Below are 15,071 nucleotides of genomic sequence, written 5' to 3' on the forward strand. Positions count from 1 at the left end.
CCTTCATCTTCGTCAAGGCTAGGAGCCACATTTGGTGGCTCAAGAGAGGAATCAGCACATTTGAAAGCCACACTACCAATTGTGGTGCACTTGTTTCGGACTCTAATCCCATGAGCATCACGCCTTCCACGGAGCTTTCATGTTGGAGCAGTCCTTTTTTTGGACCAACCGTACTTGATAAAAATCTCGACACATCTCTGGCTTTGTTGTCTGGAGCCTAATTCCTGACCTCTCTGCTTGATCTCATCGATTTCCATTTTCGGCAGCCTATTGTGTTGTACAATCGCTCTACACTTCGCGTTTCATTAAGTCTCCCGACGAACTATGCACTACCTTGGGCATTGTGAGCGCTCATCTCAATGGCCAAAACAGTGCAGATGAAATATGCACGGATACGTATCCATTCATTTGTTGCGGTACTCACTGGTGTTAACGACTGTCGTTTGACAGCTGCAACACGGGTCGTCGGCGCAGCGTTTCTTCGGTGAGATTGGTGAGATTTATCGTCATTTATAAAATTGTGTAAAAGTTCACAAGTATGAAGTTCACGAAGTCCGATTAGTGTCAGTATACAATTAGGGTTTTTAGAGATTTTTTTTGAAATCAACAGGGAAGTTTTTCAGCTGCGTCAGATGGTCTTTAAAGCCGATGACCGTTATTGGTTTAATTATATAAAAACAAAGCGTCTGAGAAGAGCCATAGAAAATATTTCTAAATAAAAAAATTGGCGACAGTTCTTAAAATAAGAAGCATTATGTGTTAATTTCAATAAAACAATGAAGATTATACTCAAAATTTCGATAGAGATTAGCGTTGAATTGATGTCGGTCATCTAAAATATAATAATGAAAAATGTTAGATATGAATTGTGATTTTTTTTCTTTTATTTTTATCAATTTGACTCGTTTGCCTTCGTTTACTGTACACTCTTAAAAGCCATTACACTTCGAGCAACGCCTTGTTCTGATGATCATTTCAGTAAGAGAAGATATCGTTGTATCGTGGTTGATTATCGATGAAGCTCTTCTGCGAGGGGATATATTCATTTGTCGGTGCCGCCGGTAGATATGCATTCGTTGGTTTACAGATGGTAGAGGTGACCGCTGGTAGTTGAACAGTTTTGGTCACTTGCTGGAGCACCGGAGTGGCAATGGTTCTGATCACAGTACTGTAGAGTAGCTGCGTTTCGTGTCTGATCAATGTACTTGTTAGTATGATGGTATCGGTTAGAGGAGGCAGGGCAATGGTGGAATAGATAATGCGGACAGGTTGTGGTGGAGATGGCAACGTAAGGGTCTCTGTTAGCAGAACGGTTTGATAGACTGGGCTTGGGGTGACAACTACAGCCGTTGTGGTCAGCGGAGGTAGTTGCACGGTTTGCGTTCTGTAGACAGTTTGAGCGGGTATGGTCAGAGTTGATGGGGGTATGGTTATGGTACTATACTGAGTGACCGCGGTAGTTGTAGTGATCAATGAGGTGGTCGTACGAACAACTGGGGGAAGAGTCTTAGTCGAATAGATGGTTTCTGGTGGAAGAGTCACTGTTGGGCCCGGTACTTTTACAATGCTGGTTACACGCGATACAACTGGAACAGTAGTTGTCTGTATATTGGTTTCAGTTCTAGTCACTGGAGGTTGCGTGATTGTTCTAACGACAGTTTGAGCTGGCAGAGTCACCGGTGGTTGGGTGATGGTTTGGACATTTGTGATTGTCTTGTAGACAGGGGTAGCACGAATGCTAGTAGATGTAACGGTCGATACCACTGGTGGCAGCGTGATGGTATTGGTTATGGTTCTAGGTGGTGGAGGTGGTGCCGATACGGTGAGTGTATTCGTACGCGTGACAGTGTTGTACACTGGGACGGTTTGTGTGTACGCAGAGGTAACAATCACCGACGATGTTCGGGTCACAGTTTCCGTCCGCGGTGGTGGTGCATTGGTGATGGTTTGCGTGCGAGTTTGGAACGCCGTCGAGGTCTTCGTAAGAGTGAGCGTGGATACACCGAAACTGCAACTCGGCTTTGGATAATTGTAACCTTCGAAATCAGATCGGACGCTTACTGCCAGAGAGGCAAACAGTAGTATTGCAAGTTTCTGAAAAAGAGGTAAAGTTTATTAGCGCATGTGATGGAATGTTTATTGAAGTAGGAAATGATGCAATGATTCACAAAGGAACATTAAAATGGAACGTTTATTACAAAACCAACGATATGTTTATTTATTCTAATAGCCTTCGTAAAGAACACATAATTTACTCAATAGTGAACAATTAAACTGTGGTTTATCGAACCGAAACCTCCGTTCAATTTAATTCGTTTTGTCGGTTTTTTCCTCTGTAGACTCTGGCTTCTCAGTTTTTCGCTTTTTCCTCAAGTAGATATCCGGAAATCCGACCGATCCGAGCAGTGGCGTCGGGTGGGAGAGAAGTGCACCGGGCAGTGCTGCTCCTGGTAGAGTTACGGCAGGCAAGCCTGCTCCAGGCAGAGTTACAGCAGGCAGTGCTGCTCCAGGCAGAGGCACGGCAGGTAGTGTTGCAGCGGGTAGCGTTGCTGCAGGTAGATAGGCACTCTGTGGCAGACAGACGGTGTTAAGAACTGCCGGCAACTGAGCCGTGTGAGTCACGAACTGTAGCACTGGAGTGGCAACAGCGCTGATCAACGGGCGGTAGACAGTCCGAGTTGCATGTATAATCTGGGTGGCGGTCAATATGAGGGTTTGGGTCCGAGCAGGCAGAGCGATGGTAGAATATAGGATCTGATAGACTGGTGGTGGAGGAGGAAGAACAACAGTCTGTGTGTGAATCAACGTTTGGAAGACCGGTGTGGGGCTTGCGATGACGGCAGTTTGAGTCACAACCGAAGCTTGTACGGTCTGAGTTTGGATGATAGTTTGAGCTGGCAAAGTGACCGTTGATGGACGAACGCTGATAGTTGAGTATTGAACGACAGGAGTAGTAGAGATGACCACCGAAGTTGTTGTTCGAACAACTGGAGGAAGAGTCTTGGTTGAGTAGACCACCTGAGCTGGTAGTGTGACTGTTGGTCCAGGAACGGTAACAACGTTTGTGACGCGCGATACTACTGGTACCGTAGTGGTGAATGTCGTTACTTGAGTTTTGACAACAGGAGGTTGTGTAACGGTTCTGATAACGGTTTGCGCTGGTAACACTACTGGTGCTTGGGTAACAGTTTGGGTATTCGTGATAGTCTTGTAGACTGGTGTAGCACGTACGATTGTAGAGAGGACTGTTGAAACCACTGGAGGAAGCGAAACAGTGTTGATGATGGTTCTGGGTGGCGGGGGAGGTTTGGAGACAGTGATAGTATTTGTCCGTGTGACCGTTGAATACACTGGAACGGTTTGTGTGTAGGCTGAGGTAACGATCACGGACGAAGTACGGATCACGGTTTCCGTTCTAGGAGGGGACACATTATTTACGGTTTGGGTGCGTGTTTGGATTGCGGTCGTAGTTTTGGTGACATATTGCGTAGACACTCCAAAACTACAACTAGGTTTTGGATAGTCGTAGCCTTGGAATTCGGATCGGGTGCCCACCGCCAAAGTGGCGAGCATTAGGAATAGAATTTTCTGAAAATAAACAAAGAAATAAATTAGAACGGTACAGACCAAAATAGTAATATATCTCAAAGAAATCTAGCAGAGCTAAAATAGGAAGCTGGAAGCAGGAAGAATGAAGAGTTCATATATAATACAATAGTTTCGGACGCTGCCCATGTTTCAGCAAGTTATTATCAATAGTTCGTTTGTAATTAACCTTCATTTATGATAAAATTGAATTTGTTAGATAAAAATTGAACACGAAAAGATCCGGATAACGAAAAATGTTGCCATTTGTTTATTTTTTTGAGTAAGCTGTCTGTAGCTGTAGAATGAAAAGTGATGCTCTCGTATGCTCTGTAACTACGAACCTGGAAATTAATCGAAGAGGTGTCTTCAGAAAAGGTTGCCGGATTTACTGGAGAAGCATGTGATTTGTTTTCTTTTCTGGCTCGACCTAACAACATTTCATTATTCAAATTCTACCATACTGTGATACAACGACAATGGCGTCGATGTAGTTCCCAATACTCTAGAACTCAGGCCTGGTTTACTTCGGTTGATGGTCGAAATACTGGTCAATTTTGAACTTGAATAAGAAGGATAGAATTGCATGCGACAAGAAGGAGTCTAAGCGTAACTGGAATTTGACTGCCAAACAAGTGGGGAAAAAAGCTGATGCAAGGGATGACGGTTTCTTTTTATCGGGGAACAGTTCGACCGAATATAGAAAATAGAACGCATAATTTTATTTCAACAAAATTTTTGTATCCGAATAATTTCGTGTTCAACCACCAATAAACTATGTTGTTAGTTAAATAGATCAGAATGACCATACATTGACATAATGATAGGAAAACAGAGAATACGATTTATTAAGATTCTTGCTCAACGATTGGCATTGTTGTCTACTAGAACATCGACAGAATACCGAAGTAGTGACAAATATAAAGCATATGAAGCATTACGAGACAAGTTACATAATCCAGAAATAGTTTATATAATATCCATCGTTATTTCATACAAAATTGTAACTTTCAGTAGTGGCTCCTCAGTTTATGACTATGATAATGTTAAATATTTCAAGGCTTGCCACAATCCACTATAAACGCTATTAGAATCATTCTAAAAATAGTATGTTGAATGATTCCAGAACATGACCAATACTGGATGAAATTGACTACAATAAAAAAACCATTTTCAGTGTGGTTCATTTCATTACAAGAATTGGTTTACGTAGAAAACAATAACATCAATCAGAAACATTCTTAAGTTCTGTTAGTGATTCCTACTTGTGACTATATATTAGTGGTAACGATAACGATATAACGAAATGAACATAAAAGTAAAAGGGATTCACACCCAAACATTTTCTCGTTTCTCGTCTTCGAAAATTTTGGTTAGATTTTTCTGTTAGACTAAAATGAACTAATTGAAACGAACTGAGAATGGTACTTACCAATGATTAATGACAATATTTTCATTTAATGTGACATGTCGCCGTTGGATGGTGGTTAAATGAGTTGCTGCTCTAGTAACGTTCATTTAATTAATTTGATGATCTGTACATATGATCGTTAAACGTAACTCGAATCGATGGAACGCGATTGAACTTTTGGCACTTTTTTGATGTGTACTTTATCATGACACTAACAATGACAGAATAAACATGCAAACGACGTCGATGTTCAATGGGTTCATGTTCTGCTGGGTTATTGTGATCCGATGAACGTTGGTTCACTGAAATGGGCGACTCTTTGCTGATTGAATGTTTGTTAGTGGGTATGGTTTCACAACATTCAGTCAAATGTTCTAACGTGTTCCGCATTGTCGCTGTGCTAACATTACATGCAAGGAACACGTTATTTTGTTTCACACGATCATGCATTCGGTTCGTTGATTTGTAATCTCTCTATATTTTGTGTAATTTAACTGTGCTAAAAAGTTTTCTTCATTGGTTTTAAATGGGTTTTGTTTTGTTTCACAATCGCAATATCTATGTTTCAATCTTCTATCCCGATTATTATAATTTTTTGTTTGTTTTGGGTATCACTAATCATGCTGGAGTATACGTAGACACAAATTAATATCACCATGGTAGAAGATCGAGTTGTGGAATGGTGATTGAAATATTAGGCCTGTTTTTACAAGAAAATATTATAATAAAATTGCTGTCATGCAGCTCAACAAATCATTAGGAACTATATTTGGTAACTAGAATCATTTTTTGATGTGTCCCTTCGGACCAAGTGGCTGAATATAAACACTTCGACGTACAATTCCGGGGCTCGGTTCATTCCTCATGTATATTTTGTGAATTCGCGGTATGTGGTCGGCTAATATTCGTCATGTTGAGAGTAATTATTTGCGTTAATTCTGAAATTTTGATTTATTCTAAATTACTATCCGAATTGATAAACGAATGCATTTAATGAAATATTTTCGTAGTCCTACATTCACAATACGGTTGTGTATTTGATTCTATGCACTATATTTTTGACGTAGCACTACGTCTACCCGGAAGATAGTTCTGATTGCAAGTAATTTTTGCTGTTTCCGGTAGACAAATTGAGGCTACTGGTGCGATTCTTCGTGCCAAAGCTCACGACTAGCCAAAAATGCAAGTCGGTTGGTCACACAGCAGTTTATTGCACCAACAAGGAGCGCTGAGCCACTTGCGCAGAGTAACATGTTAAACGGTGTTTTTCTACTAGCTCAACAACAACAATCATTAATCACAAACAATGTATGTGCTCACTCCTTTCAGAGCCTGGGGGAGGAGGTCACATTGGTAGCCACATTGGTTGCGCGTTCGCTTATGCCATGGACAGATATGGTGTACTGTACCTGCGTTGTACCTGCGTACAGCGATGTACAGGTGACATTTTAGCATGGCACACATACCTTGGCTGTATATTGTAGCACATGTCAAAATGAAAATCAGAAATTCGACCAATTTTCATCACATATTTCGATGAAAAAAGTTTTAATTTGGCATCTAAACTATCAAACACAACAACCAAGTTTCCACATCTGAGTTCTTATCTCAAGAGAAAGTCAATGAAAAGAATGTTTACCAAGTGTTTTGATTCGGTGTTGTCAAAATTTGTTCATGCTTCCTACCACTACCCGTCTATGGCGCTGCGCACAGTTGAAATTGACAAGATGTAGTCATGTATCACTGTGAAAAAGGTCGGTACAAATACAGAGATTGTACTGAGTTGCTTGCATGGTTCTAGCGCTGTACAATGGAGATCGATTCACGGTCGGGGTGCTGGCCTCTCTTCAACACAAAAAAAAAACTTCGGGCCGTTGTGCTGTTAATAACATAACAATGATCATATATCAACTGTCTCCGCTGTCCGGTCAACTGAACAATGGAAGAACAGAAAGAATACTCCTGCACCTGAATGGCTACTGTGTAATATACAATTTATAGTTACCATAAACGTGTAACATGCTCCATGATTTAATCCGGCTCTGTTACTAAAAATGAATAAAAATGCTAATGAGACTAAATAAATAAATAAAAAGGATAAAAAAGACTGACTGGCTAAACAGCATGCCGACAACCTCTCACCGAGGGTCTTCGTAGCCACATTGGTTGTGCGTTCGCTTAGTAAGCGATCGATCGTGAGTTCAAAACTCAGGGCCCTCAATTGGCCATCTTTGTGTTGTTACAAAATAACTACGTCCACAAAACAATCACCAGGAGTGGATCCACGATCGAATGGAGATCGATTCATCCAAACAACTGCTCTGCTCCGCAAGAAACATCGGGGTGTTGTTCTATTAATAACACAACAATGATCATATCAACTATCTCCATTGTCCAGTGGTCTAACTGAACAATGGAAGAACAGAAGGAATACTCTTACGCCTAAATAGCTACTGTGTAGTGTGCTATTTATAGATACGACAAAAACATGTGAAATGTACACAATTAAAATCTGGCTCTGTTACAGCTAAAATGCTAATGGGCCTAAATAAAATAAACAAATGGGATAAAAAAAACTGTTCAGTTTCTATATATGATCTTTGTAACAGTTTCAATATGACTGGGAAGCAATGCGTGTATCTATACCCCCTACTAAACCCAGTGTTTTTGACCTCTCTCTTTTGATCATATTTGAACGAACGAAAGCGAATTATTCAGTGAAAGGATCAGTGCGTGAAAATTCAATCTCAATCGAGAGAAATCGACGGAAATGATAAAGAATATCAGTCGAAGAAAGCATTGCTCGATCGTTTGAAATTTGCACAACCTCCTCAACTGAGATTCTAAAGGGCCCATTGTTAAATGAAAGATATTCCTTTTCATTTGAATGTGATGAATGTCTTGAGTCGAACGAAAACAAATAATCCATTTTCACAACCTCGGCTTTCCGGATTGAAGCATGATTTCGTCAAGGCATACATAGAGCAGGCGATGGGAGAGCTTTTCTAATGCCCTACAAATGTGTTAGCATCACACTCTCACAGTAATGCGAGAAGCGTAAGAATGAAAGAAATAAGAAATCATTCTCGCCAGTTGTTTCACTGCTTCTCTCGGAAAACAAACCATAGCATCATCGAGTGTCAATTGAGTCTCGGTCACTAGTTCAATTGATAGGGACAAACCTAAATCTCAAATAACAGCATGACGAGCGGATTGAATGAAGATGCGCTTATTTAATCGAATGGAAGGGATATAGTGAGAAGAAATTCGTATGAATGAAATATGCCCTCTCGTCGAAGCAGCTTATGAGCCCGCGATATTCGTATGAGGAGAAGTACTATCAAGCCCGACCGATGGTAACTGTTCGTACGAATGAATTAATTGATTATTTTTAGCACTGGGAAGGATCAATCGACAAACACTTGGCCCTCATGATTTGAAACGCTAGCATTAATTGATGAAAAAAGTGCAGTTCATCCAATTCGAATAATTTTGCCTTTAATAACAATACTTTCTCTAGGTAGTGGATTATAATAAGAAAAGTAACACTTTTTCCCCCTCCTGATTGGACCAGGAGGATTGGATTGGATTGGATCTCTTTTGGCATTTCTTTCAACTAGCAATAATCGTACCTCGGTAAAACCTCATTGGTTACGATAACGCCACTGCGCAAAACTAAACTTTTGACATTTCTATTGGATTACTTTTGATAACCAATTTGATTCTGTCCGATTTTGACTAGATTTTGTAGGAATTTTTTTTTTACAAATAACTGACATTTGAATTTGACAACGACGCCCTGACTAGTACTTATGTTCAGGCGACCTTTGATGACTTTCTGGGGACTTTCGGGGAATTTGGTGAGGATTTGTTGAATTTACAGTCGAACATTTACGAATTGAGGATGTGAGGGTTTTCGTACGCGGCTTTTGCCTCTTGGTTTAGGAAACGATTCATTGTTATCATTTTGTTTGTATTTTAACATTATGAATTATGTTTATATTTTTTATGAAGGTTGTACCGCTCATGGCAACTCTACACGAGCTGAAGATTGTACCGCCCAGTGACCATTCTACCCTGGATTCCTCGAGTCAAGAGAGATGCACCACGATTGATATGAGGTACAGACTAGGGGGGCGTCGCTGATCAATGGTCAGTTACACCCCAATAGGAAGTATCCCGTGTCGGCCATACATACATAGTACTGGAGACTGCAACATCCCAATTTTGAGATCTTTGTAATACTAACCTCGAGCCAACCGCGAGTAATCGGTTACATATTACTAACATAGTTGCAAGACAAAATTTGTCAAAATATTGGACTCCCGGCCCCGTCAGGCTAACACCACATGTGCCTTAATAAAATATATATTTTGGAAAAAAAACTATGGATGGGTTATACCTATGATATAGCCGCAAGGCTGACGTAGGACTGCCGTTGGCTTAGTAATCAATTGTATTTCTTCAATTAGCAATAATCCCACCTCGGATGTTCGTCATTGGGTACGATATCGCCGCTGCGCAGAGCTATCTTTTGTGAGTATTGATTAAATTATTGATTAAACTAGTGAATGAATAGAATTTATTTACGTATTCAATTGCAAACAAATCCCAATTTAAGTCAATTCATGCATTATGGTAGTAGTTATCGCGGCAAATATTTGTCAACATTTTGCCTAATCATCAAACAGTATGCGTAAAAGTTCAGTGAGCTGGCGACATTGAGAGATATCTTCCAATGCATTCTAGAATAATAGAGCCAAAGCGTTGCATTTGTACCTGCTTTTGTAGACCGTGTTAGCAAAACGAATTCTGGAGTGTAAAAATGCATGGGGGTATGAAAGTATTGCCGACTTGAGTGTATCTGCAATGCCGATTTTCCCAACTTCTTGATTTCGGAATCTGTATTGGGAAAACACATCCCGGTTTGCAAAAATGCAAGCGAGTACGAGAGTACCAGTAGTTTGCATCTATTTTTCAATGCCAATTTCCCCAGGGTCCATGTTTTTGAAACCAGCGTTAGGGAAACATTCCAATTTGCAAAAACGCAAACGAGTACAAAAGTACCCGCTGCTTGCATCTAATTTGCCATGCCAATTTTCCCAGGGTTCCATGGTTTTGAAGTTTGCGTCAGGGAAACATTCCGATTTGTGGAAACGCAAGCAAGTTCAAAAGTACCCGCCGCTTGCATCCGATTTCCCCAGGCTTCGTGATATTGAAGTCTGTGTTAGGAAAGCATTCCGATTTCCAGAAACTCAAGCGAATACAAAATACTCGCAGCTTGAATCTATTTTGCAATGTCGATTTTCCCAGGATCCATGGTTTTGAAACCTGTGTTAGGGAAACATTCCAATTTCCAGATACACGAGCGAGTACAAAAGTACCCGCTGCTTGCATCTATTTTGTTAGAGGCGTATGAACTGAAAAGTTTAAAGCCTCTTTAATTCAACATCATCATCATCTATTTTGCAATGTCGATTTCCCCTGGTTCCATGGTTTTGAAGTCTGTGTTTTGTCTGTGTGTTGTCTGCTATTAACGCACGAAATCTCGTTCTCCGGCGTAACGCTTTCGTTTTCGAAACTTTGAACTTACACCCCAGTAAAGAAATGAAAGACGTAGTCCTACGTCAAAAAAACTCTGGAACAATTCTCATATCTGTTAAAACCATCGTCCGAACGAAAAAAGTATATTTATATTCAACAAAATTTTCTTTGTTCTTTTTTTTGCAGTTTTCGATAATTGGATTGATGAAAAAACAGAAAATTAATAAAACAAAAAAAAAATGAGGGCATGGTAATTTGACTGAACTTAAACTGAAAATGACTGAAATTAAATGAATTTCGAGGAAATTTGAATAATTTCATGCAATGCGTCGGATGCGATTAGTCACGTTGTTAAATTCATTAGAAGTGAATTATGTGTGTTTTTTAAAATCCTTATCACTGAATTTGACATATCTCATTTTTATCTATATTATTAAAACTCTTTCAGTAACTAGACAAGAAATTTATATCGAATATTGTTGTTGGCTTTTTTTCGAAATCTGAACGCTCTAGGTGTCATTTACTCTACATTCCAAACCACGGAATAAATTATTCTGTATTCTTTTCATAGTTCATTATCGATTCAACGTTTTCGTTCTCAGGCATGAAAGCACAAACGTTCTGCTCAGCAGCACATATTATTCGTCTCCTCAGAAGTTCATTTACACACTAGGCACTCTGAGCGAAAACAATCGTGTGATTCAGTTGTAAAAAAATACTATAATACATTTTTTAGCTATACTCTTGAATGCACCATATACAAAAGTAATTTGAAACTTATGCGACTCACAAAAATTTCAGCACGACTATGGTAAAACAACGCAAAAGATTTCGTGGTATACTGGGAAGGTAGAAGTCGGATATAAAACTGTTGTTACACTTTTCGACGAATAAAAAGTTCTGTCAGCATTTCTAAAAACAGAGTACACATTTCACTTTGAAATTTTTCTCCATCCTTGTTACTTTTTTTTTGAAATTCAACAAAAGATCTTTAGTTTTCCTTAATTGATTTTGATCGGCAGTTTTGGCGAATCACGATTAGCTGAGGTACAGGTACGCAACATTTTGATGGTCGATTGCATCTTCCCACATGCTTCTATAATCCAACCATTTGAAGAGCATTTAGATCCAACCCGAATTTGATTATCCAACTATGAACAACTATTGTAACACAATCCATTCTCTGGCACACTCACCATTCTTGAGCACAAATTTTATAACAGTCTATCGAGGAGCACCCTTTTTCACTTAAAAAAATCTTTGGTTCGCCTATCGTTCAGGTTTGGCACGTTGATGTAGCCGTCTTTGCCGTCGTTAGCACGACGCCGGTGGCGAAAATTCGAATCAGAACTAAAGCTCCCAAAAACAGAGCAGTCTTATTTATATCTAATCGTTCTAGAAGCTTAACAGACACAACAGAGATACTAATCGATTCGAATCAACGAAATTTTACTGTTTTTTTTCTTGCTATCAGGTAGCAGTGTGCGATGGACCATCTTCTTCTGCCCTGGTCACATCAAACCAGAACTACGCGCGACACGCTCCCAGCGATCGCAATCTAGTGATCCGGTTTTGCGAATGGAGACGATCACATTATTGTCTATATCAATAAAACAGAGATTAGTGCGTCACTGATAACGAAGCGAATCATCCGAAGTTTGTTCAGAACAATAAAAGATCTTCACACTTTCGGTTAGTGAGAGTATGAGACTGGGTTCGTCTCCTGAATGCCGAGACTTGTGTGCGGATAACGCCCACCAGCTGGCTCTGAACTGGTACCCAGTGTCCAGTGACCAGTTCATTTGGTTACCACCTCGTTAATTATCAAACGGGACTAAGGAGGAAGGTGGGTAATGCTACCAGACCTCCACACAAAAGCTGCAAATTTATCACTTGCAGTAAGATCCGAAAAGTGACTCTATTCTTGCTTCGATCCTCTTCTCCACGATCGCGCGGTACACAAGCACATGCAAATTTTGTCCTTTCCAAATTATTTCAACGCCCCCAGAATCATCTTCAACACATCTGTGTGGTTCTGGTGAGATGAGAATACGCAACACATACTGGACTTGGAACTAGTTCTCGAAATTTTGGAAACTTGTTCCCGAAGTTCAACACACTGTAAGAAAGCTCAGACATCCTATGATCGCTATGATGGTGTGAAAATTGAGTACAAAATTCCGTCTATCTGCTCTTCAATCATAATCTAAATTCTAAATTCTATTAAAACACGACCGAAACTGGTTCCGCCGATTATAAACAAGCAAGTGCGGTGGCTATGAGCATATGGCATAAGCATGTTTTCTGTTTCCGATGCAAATTATTATAGAGTCGAATCAGTCGAAACAGCAAATGATAACTATCCTCTCAGGATGTTAAATCTGGCGGAAAATGGGGATTAACTAAATTTGGACTTTTTGCACTTTGCGCTTTCGCAAGTTAAATTTTCTATTGATTGAAGATATCGAAAACAAAAGTACGGCTAGACTAAACATATTGAATCAGAGAGAGGTTAACGACATTTGACATTTCGCGGGGCTTCCAAACAGATGTCTTCCATCTAAAATATAGTGACAGAAAAATCCCCCCAATCGATACAGGTTGCTGACTTTCACGAAGGTACAGAAATCGTGGAAATCAATAAAACTGATGGCACATGGCGGACGCAGCACCGATGAACTCTTGTGTTGTTCCGCAGGTTATGTATTAGTGAAGCGTTAAACATAGTTCACATCTGAAAAATGATTCGTTCTTTTGTACTCGGACGCAGAGATGCCAATGAACGAAAAGATTTTCAAATTGATTCATAACCGGACGCGGATGCAAATTTTGCAAACTCGAGCAAGAGCAACGATGAACTCAAAAGAATTCAACTTGCATTAAACCACGAGTAACAACACGCTTTCAACACTCGTTTATTACAGTGATCGTAGTAAATAATTTGTAACTCGTCATCATAATCTCATAATCTGGAGAATTTCGTTGGCGACCGAGATCGCACCTTCAATGCCGAATATAGGAACTGGAAGGGATACTGCTTTGTCACATAATAAAATATGTTAGATGTCGTTGGTAACTCCTAAAAAAGGTGTATTGTTATTGTTGGTGGCATGGTCAAAGCAGTGAAACAAGACATATGTTCGAAAAGGTGTGAATAGCTCAACGCCTAGCAGATTGGTAACAATGATTGTATTTAAAGTATTCAATCAAATTGTATGCGGAAGCGACGTTCGGTCAAACTTCAGTCTTAAAACGAGTGAATCACGACAATAACGAAGTATCAGGTATGGGCACATAGCGATCTAACTTGTCAATGCTGTTTGATGGGAATTTTTGCATGCATTATGCTTCCCGTAAAAGTTTGTTCCGGCACGAACACTTCGAGAATAAACATCAATGAATTCTTATATTCATATAGTTTTTATTCGGCGTAAACTGTACAGGAAGTGTCATCTCAATCTAAACAATGGAATCAATTGACAATGATGAAAACTTTAGAAAATTGTGTTTTCATTAAGTTTATAATTTTACAAATTTTCCAATTATATTGAGAATCTATCAAGATACCAAGGCTTGTTAATCTTTTTTTTTGCATTTTATATTCTTCTTCATTTTTTATCAGTATTTTTTTTGTATTTACATCGGATTTATAATCGTTCACAGATTGTAGAATTCTCTATAATGAATAACACACATAGCAATAATATAACTAAATTATTGAAACATTTCTAGGTGCAATAATTAACAGCAATATAATTATAATAAACCCAGGCCAATTTAGAATCGGTGCGCTTTCGATCGGATATATCCCAGAATCTTTCTGATACAGAACAAAACATTATTGGAAAGAATACTATACTAATACATTTTAGTTAAGCGGAATCCTGGTTGGTTTGTTGAGTTCGTCTTTTTTTCAATTGCGTTATCGCACTCTTAGGGCATCCATATACTAATACATAGCATTTGACAGCGTCAAACATGTCCGGGTCGCAAATGCAAATTGCGATCACTGTCACTCACGAGAACTGCCAAACTAACTAGCTGGTGTAAATCAAGGCGCTTAACATACTGCCAGGTGGGTCAAAATGTGAAAACCACTCTATAGCCATGAATTTACAGGATGAAATTAACACACTCTTAAAATAAAAAAAAAAATGAAAATTTACTTTTGACGTGGGACTACGTCTAACCGGAGTATATGGGAGTGAAAGGAAAACTTAAACACAGAACATGCAGGAAAAAATGAAAGATTCCGAATGCTTATAACTCGAACATTTCCTCATAGATCGGAAAGATGTTCAGATGCATCAATTGATAAAAAATATTTCTACGCGTCTATCGAAATTAATAAAATGTTATTTTTCATTAGATAAACAATTGAATAACTGTAAAATGTCAAGCGTTATTTAAACACCCTAACTGCCAAGTTTTGATTGGCCCGATTCACGGTTTCCCCAACACAGACTTCAAAATCAATGTACCTGTGGGAATCCGCGTTGCAAATATACATGCAAATCGGGGGTTTTTTTGT

The 15,071-nt window shown here is 39.3% G+C and overlaps 1 protein-coding gene and 1 pseudogene across 1 annotated transcript; both read right to left on the bottom strand.

Annotated features, from left to right (window-relative positions):
- Positions 1-906: 906 nt before the first annotated feature.
- Positions 907-11,874, bottom strand: LOC129770708 (uncharacterized). Its single transcript, XM_055773698.1, has 2 exons — positions 11,737-11,874; positions 907-2,094 (listed from the first exon to the last, which is right to left on the bottom strand). The coding sequence occupies exons 1-2, from the start codon at positions 11,737-11,739 to the stop codon at positions 976-978; spliced, it is 1,122 nt and encodes a 373-aa protein (XP_055629673.1). The 5' UTR covers positions 11,740-11,874; the 3' UTR covers positions 907-975.
- LOC129772070 (U4 spliceosomal RNA) lies at positions 8,525-8,673 on the bottom strand (annotated as a pseudogene).
- Positions 11,875-15,071: the final 3,197 nt, after the last annotated feature.

Source organism: Toxorhynchites rutilus, chromosome 2 (genome assembly GCF_029784135.1).
Source record: "Toxorhynchites rutilus septentrionalis strain SRP chromosome 2, ASM2978413v1, whole genome shotgun sequence".
NCBI classification, from domain to species: domain Eukaryota; kingdom Metazoa; phylum Arthropoda; class Insecta; order Diptera; family Culicidae; genus Toxorhynchites; species Toxorhynchites rutilus.